This window comes from Buteo buteo, chromosome 13 (genome assembly GCF_964188355.1).
Source record: "Buteo buteo chromosome 13, bButBut1.hap1.1, whole genome shotgun sequence".
Classification (NCBI taxonomy): domain Eukaryota; kingdom Metazoa; phylum Chordata; class Aves; order Accipitriformes; family Accipitridae; genus Buteo; species Buteo buteo.
This window is the reverse complement of record NC_134183.1, coordinates 27097511-27123601: the sequence shown is the minus strand read 5'-3', so window position 1 is coordinate 27123601 and position 26091 is coordinate 27097511. Positions and strand designations below refer to the sequence as shown.

General features: G+C 38.1%; 2 protein-coding genes across 5 annotated transcripts in view; one reads left to right on the top strand and one right to left on the bottom strand.

Annotated features, from left to right (window-relative positions):
- Positions 1–776: 776 nt before the first annotated feature.
- On the bottom strand, positions 777–23812 carry COPS2 (COP9 signalosome subunit 2). 2 transcript variants are annotated; one of them, XM_075045220.1, is made up of 13 exons: positions 23708–23812; positions 13790–13903; positions 12629–12706; positions 11887–12012; positions 10410–10520; positions 10214–10291; positions 9193–9367; positions 7943–8121; positions 7757–7809; positions 5361–5458; positions 3441–3523; positions 2327–2385; positions 777–1532 (listed from the first exon to the last, which is right to left on the bottom strand). In XM_075045220.1, the coding sequence occupies exons 1-13, from the start codon at positions 23759–23761 to the stop codon at positions 1388–1390; spliced, it is 1353 nt and encodes a 450-aa protein (XP_074901321.1). In that variant the 5' UTR covers positions 23762–23812; the 3' UTR covers positions 777–1387. The 2 variants fall into 2 exon arrangements, with proteins under 2 accessions (XP_074901321.1, XP_074901322.1); XM_075045221.1 differs by having other exon boundaries at positions 10410–10499; positions 23708–23811.
- A 1647-nt stretch (positions 23813–25459) lies between these two features.
- The window catches only part of GALK2 (galactokinase 2), a 50316-nt gene continuing 49684 nt past the window's right edge, over positions 25460–26091 (top strand). The window contains exon 1 of one of the 3 annotated variants that reach the window (XR_012652799.1): positions 25460–25616. Coding sequence is in view for 1 of the 3 variants with exons in the window: in XM_075045218.1 (XP_074901319.1) it covers positions 25564–25616 (53 nt within the window). In the remaining 2 variants the exon portion in view is untranslated. The remainder of the gene's footprint in view (positions 25617–26091) is intronic. The other 2 variants (XM_075045218.1, XM_075045219.1) reach the window with 2 other exon arrangements.

The following is a 26091-nucleotide window of genomic DNA, read 5'->3' as shown; positions in this document are numbered from 1 at the left end:
GCAGTTACGGAAGAAGTGACCCTACAAAATTTCTTCTACATTCCTGAGACCTGCAACGTAATTTTTCTGTCAGCTCCAGACAAGCTGCTACAGGAAGAAAAATTGCTGTGGTCAACACTGCAGCTCTATATTTTAAATGGATCTGATGATCCCAAAACCTTAGGACGTGAAAGGCATGTGCCTACTGTGTGGTAGGACTTCAGGACTTGAATAGCAGCTCTGAGGGGAATACAGTACAATCAAACATTTGAGACAGAACAGATTCCATTATTACTGAGGTCACTGTACTTGGTCCCCACTCTATACACACAGTGTCATTTTATATACACTGAATTCGGTCAAAAAGACCACAGATTAGGCAAAGAGATAACAATCAGGGTCTGCATTTCTATTCCCAGGGTACTGCTTGGCAAACCTGTATTCTTGAAGTACCAAAATAAAACACTAGCATATTCCTGAGAAATGCCAAATACCCACCAACACCAACTAGACAGGACTGATAATAGTTTGGTACCTTGCAAGATAAAAGTCAGTTAGCAAGACTGCTAAATGTCAGCTTTTAAACTCTTTAGTATTTACATTTAACTATTTCAAGGGGAAAAAAAAAAGGAAAAAAGAAAAATCAACAGCACATACAGCACATATACCAAGATTTAGACTCAAAATCTCCATATTGTCCTTCATAAGTGAGGTGAGGATGAAGTAATACCTATTTTCTTTTAAAAATAACAAAAGTAAAAATCAAGTGTAATGAAAGCACATCAAGAAACAAACTGTACAATTTCTGAACTGCACTGTTTATTTTGCTGCTTGAAACCTAAGTGACAGTATGCCACTATAATTATGGGGTTTCTTCTAAACCTTTACTACACTGCAGGTACAGAAATATACGGACACATTTTTGGAGAATTGACATTTTGCAAAATGCAGCAAACATTTCAATTTATACATGAGAAAAGGAAGTGTTCAAAAGGGTATGCATTTCAAGTTATTGCAGGTTATTTCTGTGAGAGAATTTCTGCAGGTAAAACATGTTTAAATTTAACCAACAGTAACGTGTCAGTGTATTTAAAATCATGACAAAAATCTTCTCTCTGGTCATTAACTGCCCTTTGACAAATTATTAGGATGTTGTATGTTTAGGGCAAGGTGTCAATACAGCATAAATCCCGTGGCATTTTGGTTTTCTTCTGGAGATTAAAGCTGTTTTTTTCTTGGGATAAATGCAGCAGCAAAACACAAACCAGCTGATCAAAAAAGCACTTCTGCCATAACTCCAATAATTTCAGGGCACACCAACCGACAGTAGTTTTGCCATTCCCAGTTCTTTTAAGGTTTACATCACTGCACTGTTGCCTTAAGTATGTTTGTAAAAGCTTGTTTTCTGTTAAGCCAGCTTGCTGACTACAGCCTGGTTGAGAGAATTTAGTTGGTTGGTCCATTTATCTAATGCAGTATACCGTGCACCACCTCTCTTCTGATGATCCAGTTCTAGGAGCTGGTTGACTTGATCAATTCGGCCATGTATAGTGCTAGAAGTAAATAAATAAATAACTATAAATTGCTAATGCACATGGAAATAGGAGCTAACAATAAATCAAGAGTTAAAATAAGAGGCCTTCTTATACAAGAGACACAAAGTCCATTTCAGAATTCAGCACTTTTATCATATATTGTCCTGGGTAGTACTGCCTATTTAGTTGTCATCATGACTGGGAATCAAATGAACTAATTCACTGGGCAATGCATATTTTGTCTGTGTAGCTATGACCCACATATAAATTCTGACACAATATGAGGTAAACAGTTCTTTAAAGTCAAAGAATCATGAAAAAAGGAGATTTTATGTAAAAAGAAATTAAAATATAAACCCACGTATGGATTATATTTTCCTAGTAGATATAACAAGTTACCCTCCAAAAAAAAAAAAATTACAAATTGTAGTGAAGTTTCTCCAGTCGGAGAGCAGACTACTCATTCGTTGACTTGAAAGTGTACTCAAAAATATACATGGGTATAAGCAGCAATTACTAAGGATAACAATTTTCATAATTTCGTAACAGTTCAAGTAATTTATTACATAATTCAAAATTAAAGTAAAAACATGCCACTCAATCTCTCTGTATAATTTTCTTGGCTCACATCTTGCAAATATACTTTACTGCTCATAAGCCAAGCAAATCCAAACAAAGTCAGCATCATTACCTTTTGGTTCTAGAATCAACCAGTAAGGTCACAATGCACAAAAATATTATTTTGTTGCTTCTTGTATACTTTGATTATTTTAAAGTAACCAAAGATCAGTAATCAAGGATAAAACACATACTTATCCAATATGCACTGCACAAGCAAGCTTTCCACATCAGCTACATCTATGTTTAACTCCTAAAAGAAAAAGAAAAAACTCATTATGCTGCTACTCTGTTTTGCAACATTAAATCCTTCCAATCTTTATTTTCATATACAAAATTTGGTTTTATTTCAATTTCTTACTGTTCAAAAGTATCAATTCAGTAACAATCTATCAAGCAAAAGAACTCCATCTTAAGTATATATGACCAATGATCAAGAGATCAACAACCTCTCAGAAAAGGCTGAAAAGGCTGAACTGAATTTTTGGAAGCTCCAGAAATGAGTTCCTTTGCTGACTTACTGAAAAGAAAAAAAAACAAACTCCAAAACATCAAAAAAAAACCAGGAAATAAAATAAAACAATAATTATCAGAAAAGAATGGGTCTGTAATCAAAATCATATAGAGGGCTAATTGCACCTTCTGGCTCAAGCAAGTTCTACAAATGTTAAGGCTAGCTTAAAAAAAAAAAGCATACAGAGCTCTAAAGAGAATTTAGGCATAAAAAAATAGGCCTCTCTAATACTTCATGATATATTTTGGAATGCTGTGAATTTTTGCAAGAAAAATCACAGACTTAAATGAAACTGTCATGTATTATCAATGGGTTTTGATTTTGTTCTTTCCAGATTAGGGAATTAAATCAGTAATTCTAGTATAATAGTTGGTTTGTTCTATTACCACAGTTCCATAACTTGTATGACACAGACATCTGAAAATATCTTTTGAACAAAAGGAATTAAAATTGGGATTTTTATGTTCATAAAATTTACATTCATAATTACATTTTGAATTATACAAATTTAACTTTTTATATTTCTCTTCAGAAAAGTGCTTTTCTACAGCAAGTAGAATATGGTTAACTCAGTATTTTAGAAGTATATCATAGTACATAATATAAAAAGCATCGGGACGACACTTGAAATCTACATTTTCGCACTGCAAAGCTGCCAGCAGTGCATCAATACTACTTTACAGTTCAGATTGTATTTTAAGTGTTCTATTTCCAGAAGCAATGTATTTATTTAAGAGCTTTTATTCACAATTAATTATTTACTTAAGCAAATGCAAGGCTGCACTGACACATACCTTAGAAATAAAAGGAATATGTATTCTTGTGTAAGGCTTAATTAATTTTATAAGCACTTGTGTTCTGATGTTTCGCAAAAGCTCTGTAAGAGAAGAAAAAATAAATACTGTAAAAACAACAGTACTGAAATAAAGATGCAATACAGCTCCATATACAAAGATATCCTAAATACCATGATCTTTTAAGGTAGTAATTCAGTGAGGTCAGGAAGCACAGCAAAATAAAGGGACCCTCTTTTTCCAGGGATCCAAGCAATATGTAACTCTGAAGATGGACAGATAGAATTGAAAGCTGTTTAAACATGGAGCAACATATTCCCTGGTAAAAATTTAAATTATTCAAACTAATTGGATAAATCATACATATTATTGCATGGTATGTCTGTCCCTCTAATTTATGGCTAGAATACTCGCCTTGTACAAAAGTGAAAAGAGGTATTCTTAAGTGAAACTTAAGTCTGCATGCATTTAACTTCATGGGGAATATTCACATTTCAAGTTAAAAGATCAAGGCCTAATGGTATAATTATGACCAGGAACTGAAGAAGTATAAAACGGAGTCTGCATGAAGTGGCTGATTTTGCTTAGTGCAGCCATTGTTTTAGAAATTTTTACATTAGTAAAGAAAATTTGGATAAAATGAAAGCATAAGTTACAACTGTAAATTAATGGAAAAAGAACTAGATCCCTTTTTACCTAACTAGTTACACAAGGACTCTTTATATAATGAAAAATAATACTGAAGACCAGATTATGTATGTCAATAAAACTAAGGAGATTAAAACAATGAAGCAGGGTATGTAAACATAACCAGGAAGACACATTCTGTATCACTACAGAGTGAAAAAGATGTGAATGTCTTTTTCCCCCCTGGATATCACTAGCAGACTATTATCATATAAGGGGTGAAACTCAAATTCTCTTCCATCCTTTGATTCAACTGTCCTCCTCTTGCTTTCGAGTTCTGTCATACTTTCTTCCATAAGCATCCATCTCTCTAATCTTAGTCTCCCTACAAGACTTTGAAGCTTACCAGTAGTCAACATGTAACAGCAGTAGAGGGGTTATATTTAGTTTCCCCTGCTGTTTGCCATGTTCTCTTTTACAAATGAGAAGTGTAAGAAAAACAGGTCTCTGGATTTAACCGTCTTCTTTCATGTAACTATCCAGCTAAATGATCTTGCAATGCCACAGTAAGCCCTCTCTTGATGAAAACAGCAGTTATCTGAAAAACTGGACACTATATTCAAATGAAGAGACTTCTAAATTCTCAGATACCTGACAAATGCAGGGGGTAACTTTGTTTTGTCATTTTAATGGAACAGAAGGGCATGTGTTAGTGTGTTGTCCTGTTTTATTAAGTATAGATACTATAAATCCAAACATTGTTTTCAACATGAACATTAGAATTATGTATCTTGTTACATACTTTACTACTACACATTTATTAATGCAACCTTCATTACATTGTCTACACATTTTGTCTTTAATCTGAAGCCAAAAATTAACCTTATAAACTAGCAAACATCTAACTGTTGAGATGTTTGACATCTGACTGACACAAACAACCTTTACAAGTAATGGCTGCCCTCATTTAATCCCTACAATGGAAAAAAAATCACCACTCAAAATATTCAGCGCCTAACACCACCACAGATACTATCCTAGAATATCCACTCTCTAGAACTTTTTCCATCATTCCTGCAATTCTTCACAGTCATTCTACATGCCTGGATGCACGTTGGCCTTGACCAACTTCTAAAGAACTTGAAAACAGTAAAGGAATCGTCCACAAGTACTTACAAAGAACTCTCATTTTGCCAAGAAGAGGAAAAAAAAAACCGGGGGGGGGGGAAGAAGCTTACCAAGTAGTGAAACCAAAAAGGATTAAAATAGCCTGCAAATAGCCTGCAAAAATACCTTCAATGTGCTCCCTTATGAAGGGATCGTCCATGATGTTGCTGTGATTTGTTTTCAGAATCTTCTCAAATTCAGTGATGTCATTATTCTGATAGGCACTTCAGAAAAACCAAGAGACTGAATTATTATTTTTAAAAGTTAAACAGACTCATAAGACTGTGTTCTACATCTTCTAAAAAAACCCTGTATTAAGTGTTGGTGGCAAATAATTATATTCAGAACCTTTATGAGGAAAAACTATTTCAAGATTAGATGCAACAGAAATTGCCTTTCTCCTATTTCAATTTTAATAGCATTTACAAAAGTTTAGTGTCAACATTCAGTTATTCCACAAGTGTACTCTACTTTCAAAACTTTTGTATTTAAGAAGTTATTCTTTAAAAAAGCCTAGACCATAAAAATAGCCAATTTTGAAAAGTATCATTACTTGAATTTTGGCTTCATAAAGCCATACTTTGTGGAACAAGTAAGATCTAAAATGAGTCTAGAGGGCTGTTGCTGTTTCTAGAATGTCCGTCTTAAGCTGAATTCTAAAAATACTGGAAGATGGAAGAAATCCTGACTTCCATGATTAACCATCAGTAATTCTGGCATAATATTATTTTAGATTTTTATTTATAGTTTATTTTTAGTATATGTATTGTTTAACTAGTCAATCTTGTTATCTGAGAAAGGATTACAAAAAGAAGGTAGGTTTAGACACCTGTTGTTCAGCAGCAGCACCACAGCATCATTTAAAGGTAAGTGCTGTAACCACTGAAACAAGATCTTTTTCTTGAAATATAATGGTTTTACCTTTCAAATCTATCATCTTTTCTTACAGAAAGAGTCAGCTGTAATAGGGACTATCTACTAACTAATCAAACTTACACAGTAATTTATATTAAGCTACAGGCTATCAATATTTAACCCAAAAGACACAGTGTTCAATACACGCTTTCAACTTCTGTTTAATACTAACAACAAAGATTTTAAAACCAACATTTATTTTTCCTTCATAGTCTCTGTAGATTTTCAAATTGTTTTTAAACTTGTCAAAAAAAGTCATCCTTTATTGTCAGTAAAATGGGCAAGAAAAAGACCTGTTACATTCAAGGGGGAACTTGAGGAGTTTATAAACGGAGTTATAGGAGTAGAATGGACTGTATCACACAAACCCAGTAAATTTTACTTCATAAATAAAAGGAATTTCAGTTAAGTATATTTTATTGTTTATTCCAGAAGCCTCTTTTTATCATTTGTAAAACATTCAAGTTCCCAATGTAGAGTACAGGAAGAATTAAAAACATAATTGTAATCTTTGGAATTGATTTTATCTTCTGCATACTTTTTACCTATACTGCTTTAATTGCATTATTAATTTTAAAGAAGCAGTTATACTCAATGTCAAGATAAAAGATATAAATTAGGAATATGAGTAAAATCAGATTGGGTAAGGCCATCTGGAGTTCCTTCTGCCTCAAATTCACATGAAACTATGACAGTGAAGTAGGAAAGACATGTCTAAAGTGGAATTATTGGAAATAGTCCCTTAATAAACTGCCAAGTCATTTATTCATCATTATGTCAATAATGGATGAACACCCTCACTTTCAGAAACAATGTGTATGCATACAATGGTACAGCACCATAGCAGTATCAGAGCAAGGTTTGTTCCAACACGAGATCAACTGTGTACTGCAAAATGTGAGCAGGCATTACTTTTTACATAATGAAAAGGTGGGAAAAGTTTTCCTATGCATTGCTGATTTCTTTTACTTGATAAAGCAAAGGCGGGGTAGAGTGGATGGAATAGGTTAGCTTCAAAGCACAGTATACAAAAAATGCCCGAGTTCAATTTATTTTCCCTGATGATCTTAATACACTAAAGTTCTCACATCACAGTTGCCTCTAAGAGGTAATGATGCCTTCTTTTGATTTTCACATATGTTTGAAGGATAGGGGAGATCACTTGAGAGTTCAGTTAATTATGACACTCCTTTAATAATCATGACCTAACCATGCATCCAATTATTCTGTTGCCTTTGGTATGAGATGTCAGTCATCTCAGTTTCTCATATATAATCAGCCAAACCCTGAAGACCAGTTGCAGGACAAGGTGGGACAACTTTATTTAAGGGAAGAAATGAGGTTTTTGCCACTGCGTAAGAAATTCAGCATAGCAGAACATAATAGAATGTTTCTGTACCCCTACCTGGTATAGTATAGATACTTTGGTATGTCATAGTAAATAAAAGTTTCTTAAGAAAAACAGTCTACAAATATTTGCCCAATATTTATGAAGTAACTGTGTTAGCTGTGCAGAGAAAAGCCATCTCTAAAAATACTCTGTTTCTGGTTTGGACACTACATCTTTTTATTTTTCATTCTCTTCTCCAGAAAAATTAAAATCTTACCTTACTAAATTCGTCATTGCTAGAATCTCTGGATCATTTTTGTATGGTTTAGCCTACACAGAACAGAAAGCATAATATGCATGTTTAGATTTTAAATATTTTTTTTTTCCATTTTTGTCTTCTGGGTAATTTCCCCATCAATTCAGAAAAGCGTGGGGGAAAAGGAAAAAAGAAAAAAAAATATACCTCCTGAGAGTCAAATGGATTTATTCCAGATTTCATGAGCATGTTTGCTAAGACCAAGTATTTTAAGCAAGTGGTTCTTCTTGGGCTCCCTGATTCATCATAATTCTTGAATGCTTCAAAAAAATCAGTATGTGCCTTTTCAAACTCTCCTTCTCTTAAGTGCATTTTGCCTCCACATTCTGAAAAGAAAACACAGATGAAGAGAAAAGGAACACTTCGTGCTTGTTGCTGACTACAATAATTGTACTCAGAAGTTCCATGCTATTTCTAAATAGATTACTGAAATATTTTCAGGAGTCTTTTCATCTCTAAAATCACTAGGGGGAAAAAAAAAAAAAAAGCATTAGGGCCTTCACATACGGCACTGCCATTTTAATAAACTCATTCCAAAGAAGAAAAAACAAAACCCAACCCACACCATAAATCTAAAAGAACACTGATCCTCACAGCCAATAATTATTTTAACCTTATATTAAAATACTGTAAAAACTGAAATAGAATTTATTTCCATAACAGACTTCCTGCATTTATGGAATTTTCCCTATCTGTTGAGCAAAACCATACAGAAAAATTGAGAAATACTCTATATCTCCTTTTATTTCTGAAGTACCCACTGCTGCCTGATTGTCTGTGCAAGTACCTACAGCAGGGGAAGAGGGAAGGCACAACAGTATTCTGGAGAAAGTTTTTTTCAAGACACACGGCATGTTTCCACTATAATTCATCATTATGGATAATGAGTAATATTTTCAAACACATCTTAATGCCCTTCAGTTCCTGATGAATTTTAGTGAGGTGAGACATCAAGCACAAATTTACAAAAGGGGATTGCAGAAATAGCAGTCCCTTCTGCTAGCAGTCCTGTCAAGCCTTTGTTTTTATCCTTTGCAAATGCCTTTGCATTTATCCTTTGTTGCCTGCCATGGTGTCAAACAGCTCAAGTCTTCCTCTTGTTCTTCTACTGCTTCTCTCCTACGCTATATGTAGCCAACTGTCCTGTCCTCCTGACCAGTGCATCTGGTACTTAGGCACCAGAAGAGCAGAGCTGAAGTCCTACAGGAGGCAAACATTAAACGATGAGACTGTAGCCACTGCATTTGTAGTCCTTTATTCACATACAGTTTGTCTGCCTCTGAATCTACAGGATCCTCTGTCTTTATAGTTGGAACTGGAAAAAACATTAATTACCAGATTTTCATAAAACAAATTTATGCAACAGAAGTTAAATGAAAAATTCAAGATTAACTTGCCTCTGATAACTCCCATGATCAGTGGATGAGGAATGGCTGACTTGATGTGCAATGACTGTTCATATAGTGCTTTAAGTTTTTTGTTATTTTTCTGTGCTGTATACATTTGAATTTCCAAAGCATAGATTTCCAATAGTTGAGTACCTTTTTTTAGATCATCTTCCCCATCATCAGTCTAGGATAGATTAAGTAATAAATACTGTGAAATTTTAAGAGAACAGTGATTTCAGTTTTATACTAGTAAAAAACTGATTACCAAATACTCTCAATAATTTCCTGTCAGAAGTAAGGATATTCCTAAAAATTTAAAATTTTTATATAACAAGTAACACAAAATATAATACTCAAAGAACTTATCGCAGGCCAAGTTCTGAAGCCATTCATTTAAAAAGTCAGTATTTTTGTTTAATTAAATGTTTTCCTCAGAACTTTGCCCTTTATTCTTTTCCACCTTCCTTAAACCACACTCTCAGTATATAAATGCAGTGACTGACATACATACATATATAGCGAGATAATACATACGACTCTTCTGCTGCCTATAACAGAACCATCTCCCAAATATTTGTAACCCATTTTCCATGCTGGAGGAAGAAAAGGGGACACAAACAAGCACAGCAGGCTGTGTGGCTAATTTCCACACCCCTCCCCCCGCCCCAAATGTGAAAGTAACAACTGTACTTTCAGTTATGAGTAAAGCTCACTTGTAATCTTCACTATATTTTAAAATGATTGTCTATGCATTGTGGATTATTCATATGTGCTTCTCATCCTTGCACCTGACTAAAAGGAAACTTAATCAGCAGTTGTGAATAATTTTTTAAAAATCATCTTTAAGCAAGGAGTAAAACACTTTTTGTTCATGTGATCAAACAGGTAACAAATCAAAGCAGACACAATATTTCTTCCCTCTATGCTAAAGCTCAGCAACATGCCTCAAAGGCCAACAACAGATGTTAAAAAAAAAATTAAAAAATCGATGTTGTTTACTAAGCTACAGTGATTTAGAATATAAAGGTACCTGGCATGACTGATGCAGCTGACGCAAAATCTTTTGTAACTTTCCATATTCTTCTCGTTCTAAATATAATTTGCCAAGCTGTAATGAAAAAAAAGTTGAAGTACTAAGGTCTATTAAGATTTCGCAATTATTGTTTTTAAGAGTTAGCTGAAGGTGTCACAAACAAAAGCAAAAAACAGTAAGTTACATATTTTACCTTTGTGTTTGTCTTAAACCACAATCTATCATTCTTAGCATCTTTCAGAGCTTCAAGTGTTGTTTCATAGAATTCCTGAAGCAAATCCATCTGACATAAAAAATCAGAATTCTATAATTGTAAACAGCAAATTTGTACCTGTTAATAAAGTCAATCTGAACAAACTATAAGTGCATGCTTGAACTTCAAAATAAGATATCTGCATCTCATTGAACGTCTGCTTTTAAATTGTAAAGAGCTTCTAAACTAACAAAACTAAGTACACTTGCTTTTCTTATACAAGATAAATTTAAAAGTATTCACATTTTAAGATTTGCAACCACTTATGCAAGTGAAAAATGAAAGCCACCTTATACAAGCCCATCTTATATAACCAAGTAATAAAATTCTTATGTTGTGCAACAAAAGACAAACACAGGCAACATTGCTCCTACTTAAAAGGAGAAAACCAAAAATAATTTACATATCAAAAAGAAAGTACAATTTACAAGAGAGAGAAATGGTCAAAGGAAAAGATGCTTTCTCCTTTCTATACTACTAACACTGCATGAAAGAAAGCTCTGGAGCACATCAAACTGATTCTTTGCATAAAACTTGAAAACACAACATCCAAAATGGAAATCCAAGTGCTGAGTGTGACCTTTAACAAAGGTTCTACAGAGAATGCATTAGTATTGTTTATGGCCATTGTTCTTTTGGGGATAACAGATCTGCGGCTATACATATCAAGTTAAGATTTCCAGATTGTCCCTCCAAGTCTGGCTCCAACTGCATTTAGACCAAACACAGTGACTTCTGCCAACAAGGTATAGTCTAAGACATCCTTTAGACCTTAAGAGTAAACCATCATTGAACTATTAAACTTTCATCTCCTATAAGTGGCAGGACAGGAAGGACTCTGATAATGACAGAGGAGTAATCGCTAAAGACCAGTGATCCTCCACATGTAGGTGCTACTTCCAGGTAGTCAGGGGAGCTTTCTACTCTGTAAAGCTTCTACAACACCACAAAAGAAAAGGAGCTGGGCTGTGTATCTATGAACATGTACCTAGCTTGCACAGTACACCCAAAGACAGGTAGTATTTAACACCAACACGTTATTGCAAAGTATTTCAAAGGTTCGCCCCCCTCCCCCTCCCAAAAAAGGTATTGTTTAATTACAAGTTATATTTGAGAAGGCACTTATAGTGTGTAGCTACTATGCTAGGAAAAAAAAAAAACCAAAAAGTATTTACTATTAGCATAGAAATCCAAGGTACATATTGCCAAAAAAGACAAATTTATGAGAAGTTATCTGTGTTGATAGAATCCATTAAATGTGGGAAATAAATTTTAACATACAACAATGAATTAATACTGCAAATGTTCTCTATTAAGATCAAAACCCCCAAAGCTAACAGACTACCATACACAAAAAAGTCCATAGTTAAAAATGCAAAAAGGCAAAATATGAAGATGAAAGAACTTATGATCTAACCTGCTTGGAAGTAGAGATATAATCAAGAATAGAATTGATGGATTTTTCAGAGTAATTCCTTGTAACTGCACTCCGTATGTAGGTCAATAGCTGTTTATATCTGTTCATCATTTCAGGAAAGTTAGTCTGAAAGACAAACAAAATTACATTGTAGTTTTTGTTTTAATGATTAAAAACTGAATTCTATCTTGCAAATACACGTAAAGAAAAGAAAGCATAACAGAAAGACTATGCAGTAGTGGTTGCTATTAGGAACTTATACATCACCACTTCATTCATAAGCAGCAGAATTGGGAGTAACTTCAGCAAGACTGCATGGAAAAGACATTTAAAATATTTATCTCAATGAAGAAAAGAGGGTTGGCTATACAACTGTTTGGAATGGTTGCATATGTAGCATATGAATTTTTCACTGATTTGTTCTGGTGAAGTACACACATATAGAAACATCACCGGTTTCAACGGTATGATACCTCAGGATAGCAACGACTGAGCCTCAAACTTTCAGAGAGTATCAGCTGACTGCAGCAACTATTTTGCATCCATTTTGCATCGATTTTGCCTTTGACTTGCAACCACCACACTGCTTCCCTGCCATGTCTGTAGTAGCCATCAAAGGCCGCAAAAGACAACTTCTGGCAGATTTAGTTGTCATAGGCATAAATTAGAATAACAACTTAGATTGTCTGGATCAAATGCAAATGTATGCCATTTACTCTCAAGTGATAGCTGTAATTCTTACCAATTTAAAGTTTATTTTAATCATCTGTTTCAGAGCTTTGAATCCCCATTCTCCTTTTTCACCTTCGAGCTCCAAAACCTGAAATAGAAGAATTTTTTAAAACAATATTTATAAAAGCTTTATTCAAACTTAAATTAATTTGCACCTTGTTTAAAATGTACATATCCCATACATGCCCCCCCCCCCCCCACTTTGTTCCTTACAAAGTAATGTTTCACTCTGCTCTGTTCTTCAATTTTACTCTTCCCTGATATTATTGAGAAAGTTAGTGAGGAGTGTGTATCTTATTAGTTTTCACAACCTGGCTGATGCAGGTCGGGTAAATTGTTATTTATAGATTTTTTGGTTTTGTTGTCTAACACCAAACACTAAACTTTAATGCCACTCCATAAATAGATATACACAAGAAAGTTGTGACACCCCCTGCAAAACTGACTCAATCCACCCCTTGACTAAATTAGTCAAAAATTTACACTTCTGAATTACTAGTTTCTTCACATATCAGAAAGGCTTCTAGGCTTTAATGTAACACGGTTAAGGGAATGTTTTGTAAGTAAAAATTTTAGAAAGTTTTTTCTTTTAAAGTCATGTATATAATACTGTTATGTACTATAAATAAGCCAAGAGATGCAAAAATCTATCTTTTCTTTAAAAAGTTACATCTAACATATTGCTTTCTGGTGGCAGTGTGCAAATATTAAAAACTTAAAACTGACATGAAGGAAAGAAACTCTGTGTCACTTTGTATTCATACATTTAAAGCTTTGGAATCAGATATCAACCCAAATATAATACATTACATAAGACACTGGGGAAAACACCATTTCATTTTAAAAAATTAATGGCTCTGGCTTCTACAGTTGAAAAACATGTTTTTACATAAAAACACACTTAGGACTGTTTAATTAACTTAGTAAATCCTTAAGATTAAAAACTCAGTTCTGTGATAGGACTATTCCATGTCCTATTTATGCTCTCTAAGAATGATCCTGAAAGGCAGTCAGCCAGGAGTCTAAGTTGTCCAGTGATAAACTTAGCTCATTAGTAAGTTAAAATATAAACATTACTCTTAAAATTCCAGAAAATAACTCAAAGGGTAAGCAAATATTTTTAAATGTGAATTAATATAAAAATAAGAGATAGAATAAAAAGACAGAAAACCTTCTGAAAACTGCTTAATGCCGCTTTGGGATCATCTTCCTTCAAAGCTTTGGAATTGTAGTATTGATTTTCCAGATCCACATTTGGTTCAGAATTGCTGTCCTCAGAATATTCCTGTATTTTAAGGAAAAAAGAAAAAAAAACAACCAAATAAAAAGCAGAGAAAAAAGGAAAGGTTCGGAACATCTAATATTCTTCTGAAAATGGACAAAATATAGTATTGCTCAAACTGACACAGAATGCTTGTATATTAAAAGAAAATCTTCAGTTTTAGAGTAACAGGTATGGACTCTTACGATGATTTCATCTCTCTCCCATTACTAGGCCAGCCTCACCATCCACCAACACTAGCCTGTCAACAGATTTCTTTCTGGACTAATGAACTCATAGCTCTACCAACTTTCCCTTTATGACAAGTACAGACTGTAATATTAAAATTCTGCCAATTTTGGTGTTTAAGGACAGATGCCTAATAGCATATGTCATTTCTGTATGGGGGAGAGAACATGCTGGCCACTAGTCTAAAATGCGCTCTATTACATGACCTTTGCTATCCGCAGAAAAGACTCTGGCTGAGCTGCCACACAAGTAATGATTCAGCAATAGAGAACATAAAATGCTTCCATGAATCTCTCCCTAATCTGCCTTTTTATGCCATAACGATTCATACTTGTCTAGGGAAATTAAAAAAAAGAATAATGACAATAACACCAGCTGCTTCTGTGCTGAGAAGCAGATGATTGAGAAAACGCTAAAGATACTGTGAAAGAAGGTAGGGTGGGGCACAGGCACAATAATTTAATCAAATAATTACCCATCATGTACACTAGCGCCAAACAAATTGAAGAATTTACTTCTACCAATTACTACTTCATTAAAAAAAAAAAAGCACTGAGGCTTTTTCTGATGAAAAAACCCTAAGTATTTTATCTTCTTTTGCTGAAGGACAATGTTGTGTGTCTGAATTACAAAACACTAACAAAACTCAAATAATAATTTCATTTGCAGTTTAGACGAGTAAAAAATATTTCACACCTCTGCATTTCCAAGCCAACTTCCCTCAACAGAGTGCTTAGCTATTAGGAGATGAACTGTTTAACAGAATCTGTTTAAATCTCAAAGTTAGTATTGTCGGAGTATCCTTCCCTTGTAACAATATAAACAATGCATAGTCAGGTGCCCGTCTTTAAGTTAGAGTTTCTTCTTTTACTGTACTTCATCAGGCAGATTTGTTCATTTGTTCATTCATATATTGCTAATATTAATGGACTCCTTCAAAACCAAGGGAAGGTATGAAAAAAGGGTGAGGCAAAAGAGAAATTTTAAATTAGCTCTCTTCCCTACAGTGCAAGCAAATCTTTCAAAGTTTAAGTCTTCTGAACTTCTAATGGAAAAATTAATCATGGGAGCTCACGGTTGGCCCAAATTTTTATTAAACACGGTCCTTGAGACATTTATCCTTCAACCTGCTAATGTTTCTACTTGTTACATGTAGGCAAGTTGCTCATATATGTATTTACTTATACTCACACGAAGTACTAGTATTTAGTGAGAATGAATGGACTTAAAAGCCTAGTGAATTCCACAAACCTGTATTCTGAATTCCTAGAGAACTATAAACTTAATACTGAAAACTGCAAAGAAAACAGGAAGCAAGTGTCTTATTTCATTGGGCAGACTTTCATTTTGGTTAGCTTGCTTTCGTAAATTCTTTACCCTATTGATCCAACATTGATGGAGCAGCTACAAGAACATGCGTATGATGTCAACAGCTGTAAGCGTATCAGGCACCTTATGAAGATATAGGCTGCCAAAGCTTAAAAAACATAGCATTTAAGATACCTGTAATCAGCTGATGTCTTGTTTATACTAAACTTGAACAATGGGGAATATTTTTGGCGGAAGTATCTATTTGTAAAGATAAAAGGAAGGCAAACTAAATTAATTCCTTTTAGGAAGCAATATGCTCTGTTAGCCTAAAGCCAGAAACATGTGAATTCTCATCTTTGCTCTGGCAGTGATTCTGGATGTGGACTCAGGCAGGTAGCCTTTTTTCAGATTATTTTTCTCAATGCTCCTTAAATATCCCATAAAGCTGTTTTCCTAATATTAACACATAATAAAGAATAAGTGTTAAGTCTAGAGATAATTTTTTTCTAATGGAAACACTTTGAAATACAAAGGAGGGGTTTTATGTTGTCACAGCTATATTTTTCCTTCACTTGATGCCTATTTGCCTCACATCAAATTTAGGATATTGATATGGACTCGAGGCTCAAAGGGAGAGAGGGCTTTCCCACTTCTGGAAAATGTAATGTAAGGTGCTTACTTTAAAAGACATATCTAGACTTAATGGCTGTGAAGAAAACTTTAAGACCATGAACTAAGTATGAGATAATGCTGTGAATCTGTAGACAATCAAAAAAAGAAAAGATTGACCATGTAGATACTACATCTTAATTTAAGCATCAGTGCTAATTATACCAGTGTCAATCAATTCAGAAGGACCAGCACTCTATCTTCTTTTGATGCAGAGATGGCTTAGTGCAGTATGATACAAATGTGAGAACATCTGGCTTTTGCCAAAAGCAAAAGGAAAGGAGGAAAGGAAAAGTGTGAAGCTGTATCCTCAAAGTTCAAACTAAGAAAAAGATGCATTTCCTTCCCAGTACTGAAAACAGAAAAGTTCTTTTAACAATAAACTCAGATATCAAATGCCTAACCTTTCCTCACCCTCATTTTTAACACCCCTGCCTCCTGCCTGAACAACTTCCCCAACTCAACCCTTTTAGGTAGAAAGTTTGTTGTATCAAACAATGCAGTACCAAAATAAAAGTGCACAAAACTATCAGGTTTACAAAAAGGATTTCTATATAACTCTAAAAATCTCTACTATACCATCTAGACCTAATATTCTGCACAGTGAAGAACACCCTTAATTATAACTTCAAGATATAAAAGCACCTGTGTGATATACTTTAGCTAGAGCTGACATAAAAAAAGTAACAGGCCTAAGAATTTTTTTATTAAGATTTTTTAAATGGACATCAACACTATCCGTACAAATGAAAACAACAGAAGTCTGAGTATGCAGAGCTGATCTTTGAAACCCACTTAGTTCTCCCTTCCTGAGAGGATCAAAACAAAAAGTGGGGTTTTTTTATTATTACTCATGAAATTAGAAACCCATGATACAGCTTTAAAAAAAAAGTAGTTAAAAAAGTTAAGACATTATTTAAGCATTGCTCCATTGAAAACCTGCATATTCTAAATGTAGTCAGTTATTAACAATCCAATCCCATCACATCACTTTTTGGAGGGAAGAAAAATTACTGCACGGGCTCAACTGTAATGGAGGTAAAACCTCTGATGTAGCTTACTCTGCCTGGAACATAGTTCTTTCAAATAATTTTAATAAAAGTTAAATTAGTACCAAGGAACCAATTTAATTTACAAGTCTTTATTACATTACATATTAAGTTTTCACAAAATTCATTTCATATAGTAAACAGCTTTAAAACATTAAGCATCAGCTTCTAAAATGAACACACAGAGAAGACAATTCACCTGAGTCAGCTTTAATCATCCTTTTTAGGGCACGGATCCATTTGCAGTTTCTCCAGCAGCAAAAGCAGGTTAAGAGCATCCAGCACTCCCCGACCCTCCCTGTTCATTTCTGGTCCTAGCATCCCCCCTCCCCTTCACTGCAGCGATTCAACATTTTATGCTGTATGAGTCCTTCATGATGGCTGATCCTGCTTGGCTTGACAGAATGGGTCCGCCAGTGCTTAGGCAGACGCAGTCCTGAGGCTGGTGAGCTATGGCTGAAGAGCAGGTGACCAGGGAGGGTAAGAAACCCAGCTGCGGTTTCAGAAAACTGTAGCAGGAGCCTTAGTCAATGTGGTCTCGAGAGATTATGTAGAGCTTTGAAGCACAGCACCTCTCCTCAGAGACAGAATAAGGTACATGAACTTGGAGACTGTAACACTATCAGTGACATTTAACACTATATTTGTGGTATTCTAGCAGATTAGAGTGGCACATCAACCTGGTAAAGTTAAACATGTACAAAACCAAAGATATAAATATTTTGTGAAAACCTTTGTTTAATTACTAATTTTCTTGTCTCCTCTCTTGCCTAAAGCACTTCCCTAATCTCTGCATTGAAAGTAGAGCAATAATCTAAACTTTTGCTTCTCTGTGTATCATTCACTAGCTGTATAGGGACCAAACTCCTACTTTGCAAACCTTTTTTAAAAAAAAGGGAAAGTAGCTATACAGAGGATAACTTTCCAGACAAAAGGGACAATAGAAAGAGTTCTATTTCTGTTGAAATTTATCCTTCAAGGACATTGTTAACAATACTTATTACTGTCAATTTTCAATTGCTGGTAATTTTACCAAATTTCAACTGTTGGGCTGACTCAAACCATTCTTTTTTTATGAAGTGCAATTGTTTCTGAGAGTAAGTCTGGTACAAATTTGATTTTACTTCAGCTAACTTTGTTTCATAACCATGGCATTTAGGAGGTCTGCTAACTCTAGGATTTGGAGTGAAGACCTGATATTTTGCAAGAGCACTAGTGATGTGGGTTGGGGGGGGGGGAGGCACAGTTTGTTTGTTTGCGTTTTTTTAAAAAACAACACAAAAATGCTCAAATAGGGCCAACTGGGGGTGGGGAGAACTCCTCAATATATGAATGTATTAGCTTGCCAGCTAAGTTTCTTGAACATTTCATCTACAATGAACATGCAGTATTTTGACATAGCACATACACACTGGCTGCAAAAGTGACAAACCAACCATCATCCTGGCATTAAGTACAACTTTTCTTGCATTTGCTCTTTCTGGACCCCTGGCCCCCAGGCAGAAGGACAAAAAGCAAGTTGCGGCTTCTTATGTGCATGTGCCACAGGTATCTGGGCACATGAATATAAAGCAAGCCATCAGACTGGAATGCAAAACGGTAAGGAGGAAAAGAACAGAAACAAATTGTGAGAGTAAAAACAAGAGTCTGATTTGTGCAAGTCTGAAACCACTCAACCATGCATTGGGAGTCCTGGTTTTCTTTTCCCCATTCCAAGTGTCTCTGCTCTTCTGCTCCTACTCACTAACTCTGCAAGTCATCTAGTGCCTGCTGGCTCACACCAGGGCTGACACCAGGAATAAGAAGTCTGTGAAGCCAGCGATTTGCAATGGGGTCAGTACAGTTCCATGGAAAGACAGTGCTCTGCCTTTATTTTTTTTAAGCAGAAGTTGAAAGATGCACAGAAACAAGACAGGTGACTGCAGAAAGAAGAAACTGGTATTATGATGTGTAAGAGCATTGAAAAGAAGTGCCTCTTCTTTCTACCTCTGTCACACAGCTCTCCTATAGTTATGTGCATCCTTTTCTAAAAGTCCAGGTTTTAGCATAAGTTCAATCTAATTTACTTCCTTTTAACACCCAACTGCACATCAGATCCTGGGGAGCTCTGTTCTGAACAGCGTGCTAAATAACTCTAAAATAAACTAAAAACCAAAAACAAAAAAAACACCAGCAAAACCCCAGAATTTACTTACACTTGTCAATGTTCAGATGGAAAGAATTTACTTACTAGTTGTTCTCATGATTTTTGCCTCAATATTACCACAGTGTCTCATAAGGAAGTGAGAGAAATAAACACCAAATATATTAATTCTGTGTTTAAAGATGAGTTTGAAGAGAACACATAAAATAAGTATCAGGACACACACTGAATCCATATAAAATATGAAACAGTAATTAAGTCAGAGTATATCCTATGTCCTCTGTGAAGCTCACTGATTTATTTTTTCTTAAATCACATACTAATGTAATCAAACATAACAAAGAAAGAGAAGAGGGTAAAGTGGATCTGCTTGATTCGGTATTTCCCTAGTTCTGAATGCTTGTTTTTTGCAGCATTATCGCTTTCATGTTTGCAATTTACATATATATTTTTTAAAATGATGAAACATAAAGACTTGGGAAGAGGTGACAATATCTGCATGAAATTTCAACTGTATCTATTAAAAATGCATCAGTATGAGCTAGGAGAATTTCCCTGTCTACTGATGAGATTGCTTATCAAATTTGGTAACATATAGAAATTCCTTTTGAAATGGAGTATGTATTTCTCCCTGTTGGAAAGAAAGAGTGAACCAATTCACGTTTACTAAACTGCCATTCTGACAGCTTGAAATAAAAAGACTGCCTAATTCCTAATATAAACACAGCCTGAAAAGGGAAATCCTCTGTAATCTGAAGGCATGCTCCCCATATTTGAGCCATGCCAATCCTCGTGAACCTGTAGCCATCTCACCCGGGTGCAAACTCCTGGCTGTTCACTGTAACTGTATACAGCTCTTCTACTGAAGTCACTGAAATAATACAACTCCATAACATAAAAAGGCAAGTTACTCAGGAAACAGATTTGTCTATCCTTCCTGCAGATTAAAATTGAATTTCAGAACACAATAGGATGTCTCCTTAAGAACACCACAGATAAATTCTATATTTATTTAAAACAAAACAAAAAAATCAAGCAGATGTATTACAACTGTCAATGTGTTGTCATTGTGCCTGGAAGAATCAGTTTCTGGAGAACGGCTGAGTTTAGTCTCAAAGTAAATTCTAAACACAGCTTTTTGTCTGAGACTGAAAACAAAAATGGAATTTACAATGGTCCTTCCCTCTTTCTCCTCCACCCTCAAGCTGAAACTAGTAAAAAGAACCTGGACTGAAATCATATAAGGCACCTAACAGCACCAAACTAGAAATTAAAATTGAGTGGTTTTCGTAATGACCAGTAAACATTATTCTGTTCATTGAAGCATAAAGTGGAATAATCCATGTTGTAATCAAGGCTGTCACTGTACATTACTAGCAAATTGTGAATCTAGGTCCATCCACCCATAAATATAAATGGATTTTTTTCCTGATATCAAGACCTCCAACAGGTAAAGTTAACTTCTATAGGAGTGACTGAGGTCATTTACATGCGAAACCTTGACTTTTAACCCAATGAAAAACTAAGAAGAAACAGTCAAGTATGATATGTAAGGTGGGTAGTCTTCAGTTGTTTGACAGTGGAGTAATTACTCTAATAATACAAAAATCCATGATGAAGCTGGGAAAGAGTTGGGCCTTCAGAATATCTGTTCGCATTTCAGTTCAAGTGTGAAACATTTACATACTTAAGGAAATTTAACTGACTGGCTCTACATAATCAGCAGGTCAAGAGCACATTTAAAGAGGAACAGCCATAATCACTTCTAATAAAAGCTGACAAAATGAAAACTTTCTTGAGAGTTTTCTTTCACTACTATTTTTATGCCAGTAGCTACTCTGGGAAAGCTGAATCTAGTTTCACCATACTGTATTTTGACAAAACAGCTATTTCTTCCTTCATTAACTGTTTCTGTAATTACTGCCTCTCCTCCTATTGCTTAAAAAAAAATATTCACCAACACTCACATGTGCTCTTTTATTTTCAATTCTGTACTTACTGAGTATTTTGTCTTGTACTAATTTTTTTGTTTCAAACCCTTCTGCAGCAGCCTTTACACTGAACTTGAAAACCATGCATCCCCTTATAGTCTTAACTTACTTAGATTTATATCAACATGAAAGGAAGAAATCAGGCCCTGTCTTCAGGGCCCTTAACTATTTTCCAAAACAATTTTGTGGAACACTGCAATTACAGTCTCAAGCACATTTGAAAACAACATCCAAACATGGTTTGTTAGTCCGAGAATGCTGAAACTAGTCTAGCTGGAATATTTTTATTCTTAAATTCTGGGGCAGGGGGCTGGGGGGGTCCCATCAGTTATAAATCCGAATTAAATTTAAAAAATCTGGTTTACTTAAAGATGCAGCTTAAGTATTATTTGACGCTTTACATGGGAGTTATATAATGAAAAGAAAAATTTAACATGCTCCTAATTATTACAAGCAGTATTTTTAAATTTTTGAAATGTCTGGGCTAGTGGTAATTAATGACCACGAAAATATTCCAGAAAAAGTAACAACAGTCAGAGGCTGAAATTTGCCACAAGCAAGAAGTTTCAGGAAGGTTTTTCCAACAAGGAAGAAAAGTACTCCAGGAAAAAGAAACACGGGAAAAAGGATTAGACAGCAATTATTCTTGGTGAAAACTGACATAATGCTGCACCCTTACTCAAATTTATATGTAGACAGCTGCATTTGAAGATTGAAAAATGCAATTCCAATGGTTTCTCTACATGTCCAGTTCTCACATTATGGATATTCAACATGAATTCTGCTGTGTTTAGTATTCCTTTGATTGTATCACATGGAAAAATAAACACAGTATTTTAAATCAGGACACAAATTTCAGTGTTAATGAAAATGAATGGAAATTGATTTTGGAACAAACTGGACCAACAAAATCTTTTTAATATTCTCAGTGTATTTCCTTCAGAAACCTTGTTTCTAAAAGTTTGTGAATTCATTCACGGACTTAAGTGGAACACTAACAGTTCTTGGAATACTGACACAAGCAGCTCATAAGGTTAAGATGACAACGCATGTCAAACAAGCACTCTTATGTGAATTTAAAGACCTCAAAACTAAAACCAGATGCTTTTATTCTATATCCAATGTCATCGAGCCATTCTGAGCAGCTCATAACAAAAACTGCCTAGAAACTATTTGAAATAAAATCAGACAAGTCCTTTAAGTGAATTCATAAGTAGCAATGATTATCAAATAATTAGAAAGCAAGTGTCTGGGGTTTTTCAGTGGAACTGCAGTACTGTAAATACAGGTTTAGCGGAAATGAATGACCCTCAACCATACACAGCTTTTTTAAAAAATGTCTCTGTTCTAAAAAACTATGCAAAGTTCAGAAAAGCAGAAAAACCAACCAACCACACCTGAAGCTCCAATGTAAGATAATAGTGATAGAATTACAACTAATCAGACAGCACAGAAAACATTTTTTGTTTCAAATATGACAGCTATTTGGTTTACTAACCTGCCCCAACATGTTTTACTCAGTGTAAAAATTTTGGTTTTAATAATTTAAAGGAGACTCATTACATCAAAACAATCCCATTATATTCCCAATTCCCCCCCCCCAAAATTGGTCTGTTGCTAACTGCAAGCAGCATTTCTTTTAACTGTAAAAGCTTAGAACAAAACGTGATGTCAAAATGTAACTAGACGCAACACGAAAAATCCCAAGCCCTGCAGTTAAAAAAAAAAAAAGGGAGGAGGGGGGCAAAAATCTCACTAAGACTATAAAGGCAAAAAGTTAAAAAAGAGTACACTCTTGGTGTGTTGCATCAGAAAGGGGCCATTTCTCCTCACTCCCCTTTCTCTTCCCCCCACTTTTTCCTCAGTTTGACGCTCAGGCAAGCACATGAATGACATCTACCCCAAGGACCTCTCGCAGCCGCGCCTGGGGAGGAGGGCAGACAACTTTACGACTTCACTTCGTGCCCGACCCTTCGGCCAGAGGCAGGAGGAGGGAGGGAGGCAGCGCGCCGGAGCCCTCCCCTCACCCTGACCCCAGTGGAAGACAAGCGGGGGCGCAGGCTCGCTGGGCCCGAGGGGGCCAGCCCGGGGCCTAGCTAACTTCTCGGGGCCGAAGTTGGCCTGTTTTTCCGCGGAGAGGTGGCAGGGCGCCCGGCGGGGCCTGCTCCGAAAGCAGAACCCGCCCCTCGCAGCCGCTGCCCGCTGCCACCACCCCTCGTCCCCGGGAGGGAAACTCATCCTGTCAGTGCTCCCTCACGGGGCAGCACCCGGCGGGGCGGCTACTGCTGCTGCTGCGGCGGCGGCGACGGGAGGCGGACGCGCCGCGCCAGCGCCGGCCCGAAGCGGCACCGCTCCCGCGAGGCCCCTCGCCGCGCCGCCCCGCGCCGCTGACCCCCCGCGCCGCCCCGCGCCCTACCAGGTCGTAGTCCTCTTCATCATCGCACATGAAATCATCCTCCATGTCAGACATCTTGGCCGGAGGACGGGCGGGGGGAGGGGAAGGGGGCCGGGAGAGGGAGGAGGCAGCGGGGACGGCCCCTTCTCCCACAACCCCGCGCGCCGCTGCCCAATGTGGCTCCGCTCCGCCCGGAACCCGCTGCCGCCCGCTCCCCTCCCGCCTCCCGGCCCGGGGCACACGGAGCCCAATCCGCGCTGCACCACCCCGCTGGCTTCCTCTCCCTGCTAGCAACCGGCCCCTAGCAACCGCGGCCCGCAGGCGGAGCCCGCCCGGGCCGCCTGTGGCGGGGCGCTGCGGCAGCGCCTCGCCCCCCCCCCACTGAGGCCGGCGGGGCCTCCCCGGCGGCGCCGCGCCTCGGCCGCCGCCCCTGCGGGCCGGAGCCCGGAGCGCGCCGTGGTGGCGCCGGGGCCGGTGGCCGTGCGTGCGGGTGTGGGCGCTGCGAGCCCGGCTCCCGTAGCGGAGCCCGGCTCCCGTAGCGGAGCTCTCAGTCTTGCGACTGGGCGTCTCTAGATGGCAAGTTCGAAAAGCCCGGCCGCTCGCCGATGGTCGCAGCGTCGCTTAGTCCTTAGTGCGGTGTATTTGCCTCACTCGGTGCTGCTGAATGCTTTACGTGCGCTGCCTTTACCACAAGCAAATAATTCTGTCGCAGCAATTTAAAAAGGCCTAAACTGTAAAAAACACGGGACTTGCAAAGCACTAGCTTTCTAAAGATTTTTACACGCTAATTTCTGCTGCTGCCTTCCAGCTGAGTGAGGCAAAGACCCCGGACAGACAAGCTTTACCCTTCCACAAGTCTCCACAAGGCCTGTGGTTCTCACAGACTCTTAGACGCATTTGCGGTATTTATTGGGTCTCGTAGATGTTTGTTGTTCGTCATTTTATGTTGTTAGAGTTTCTGGCAGTCTTTCTTTTTTTTTTTCCTATGGCTACTTCTAAGTCTTAAAAACCGTGTTTCTGTTATGTCAACCATACTAATCGGAAGAAAAGTTTTACCTCAGAAAGCCATGTAAATCCACAATGAAATCTCAATGTTACTATGCTTCCCTCAGTCCAAGCACTTAAAGTGTCATCAGTGGAATATTAGGGGCTTTAAGATATACACCAAAATAGTCAATAACAATGAGTGAGTGAGCTTGTAAATGCATTTGAAAAGCTCAGTTCCTCAAAGTAACTGCAGCCATTAATCTTGAGGGGTAAACAGGAGCTGTCAGACTGCTTGTCTGAGGAAAGCTGGCAGAACCACACACCAGAAAAAAACAAGGGGGGGGGGGGAATAATGCCGTAGGGGATCGCATTGCCAATGTATTGTTTTCATTACATGTGCATTTTGCCGGAGAACCGGCACTGGCCCAATGCACGGCGCCGAGGGTGACTCCAATCCCACAGGTCTGCAAGGTGCCCGCCGGGGCAGCCTACACCTGGCTCCGCGCACTCAGCCGGGGACAGTTTTTGGAGTTTTTCTGTCGACAGCTAAATTCTGACAGGAATGAAGGAAAAAAACCATTTCCTTCACACATCGCAGCAGCTTTCCTGTCACATCTGGACTGTGGCGGGCGAGGAGCTGCGAGCAGAGCCGCCCCACCGCCGCCCGGGCTGCGGGGTGCCGACGTGCCTGCGAGACAGGCCCGGGGGCTGAGCACCCTCGCCTCAGGGGTGCCCTGCCACCGGGGCCGGGGCGGGCAGGAGGCCGGGCTGCCGGCTCCGCCGCCCGGAAGGACGGTGTCTGCCTGTCCCGTGACCGCGGTGCAGCCGGAGCCGCCGCACCGCACCGCGCCGCTGCCCGCCTCAGCCAGCGGCCGGCGGGGGGAGCCGCCATGGCGGCGGACGCCCCCGCCACCCTCCCGGTTCAGCTGGTGGAGCAGCCCAGGTGGGTGGGTGGGACGCTCCCCTCGGCCCCGGCGCCGCAGCGAGAGACCACGGCCGCAACGGAGCTGCGGAAGCCCGCCGCCATTTATCCCGGGGCGGGCGGGCGGGCGGTCTGCAGGCGGGCAGGGGAGGTGGGAGGACAGGTGGGACGGTCCGTTTCCAAGCCTCTCGCCTGAGGTGTGAGAGGGTTTTGACCTGCGATCCTTTGATTCGCCTCAACACAGACAGCGTGACGCTTGCGTTTTGTGTGGCCCCGGGAGCACCCTCGCCGCAGCCACGTTGGCCTGGGCGTGCTTTGATTTCCCCGCCGGCAAGCGGGCGTGGGCGCCGGCTCCCTTCTGCCGCAGGGACGGGCGCTGGGCACCGGCCCCTCCTGCCCCTTCTCCGCCAAACGCGACCGCCTGCTCCCTAGGCGTCCCTGCTGCCTCCCGCACACTGCCCCTGTGGCAGGAGGGGAGTAATTAATTCATCTTTCC

Coding starts and splice junctions, on each gene's coding strand:
- COPS2 (XM_075045220.1), bottom strand. CDS start 23,761: ATGTCTGACATGGAGGATGATTTCATGTGCGATGATGAAGAGGACTAC. Junction 12,707..13,789: donor CATTAAGCAGTTTTCAGAAG/GTTTTCTGTCTT, acceptor CTTCTATTTCAG/GTTTTGGAGCTCGAAGGTGA. Junction 10,292..10,409: donor GGTTTAAGACAAACACAAAG/GTAAAATATGTA, acceptor TTTTCATTACAG/CTTGGCAAATTATATTTAGA.